The sequence below is a fragment of the Eimeria mitis genome, genomic scaffold (assembly GCF_000499745.2).
Source record: "Eimeria mitis Houghton genomic scaffold, Emh_scaff3015, whole genome shotgun sequence".
Taxonomy (NCBI): domain Eukaryota; phylum Apicomplexa; class Conoidasida; order Eucoccidiorida; family Eimeriidae; genus Eimeria; species Eimeria mitis.
Window position 1 is genome coordinate 1,153 of NW_013571360.1, and position 425 is coordinate 1,577.

Here is a 425-nt window from a genome sequence, read left to right on the forward strand (position 1 = left end):
AGGTAGCCGATCTACCAACAGCAGCAGCAAGGCCGCAAACGCGGAGCGCGACAGCAGCAGCAAGCATAAAAGCAGCAGTCACAGCAGCAGCAACCACGGCAGCAGCAGCCACGGGAGCAGCAGCCACAGCAGCAGTAGCCACAGTAGCAGCAGCCACAGCAGCAGCAATCATGGCAGCAGCAGCCACAGCAGCAGCAACCACGGCAGCAGCAGCAGCAGCGGCCACAGGAGCAAGGGCAAGGAGGAGCGGAAGCCGTCGAGCAGCAAGACGAAGCCGGAGGGAGATTCGTCTCGTGCAGAATCCAAGAGTCAGAGTGCATCAAAGGACAGCAAGAGCAGCAGCAGCAGCAGCAGCAGCAGCAGCAGCAGCAAACACTCAAAGGAAGGGAAGCGAGGGCGCAGCAGCCGCAGCCGTAGCGGCAGTC

At 61.9% G+C, this 425-nt stretch overlaps 1 protein-coding gene across 1 annotated transcript in view; it reads left to right on the forward strand.

Annotated features, from left to right (window-relative positions):
• The window catches only part of EMH_0061410 (KH domain-containing protein, putative), a gene marked incomplete at both ends in the record, with an annotated part of 4,270 nt that overhangs the window by 458 nt on the left and 3,387 nt on the right, over window positions 1-425 (forward strand). Inside the window, one exon of the mRNA XM_013497925.1 lies at window positions 1-423. Coding sequence (XP_013353379.1) covers window positions 1-423 — 423 coding nt within the window. The remainder of the gene's footprint in view (window positions 424-425) is intronic.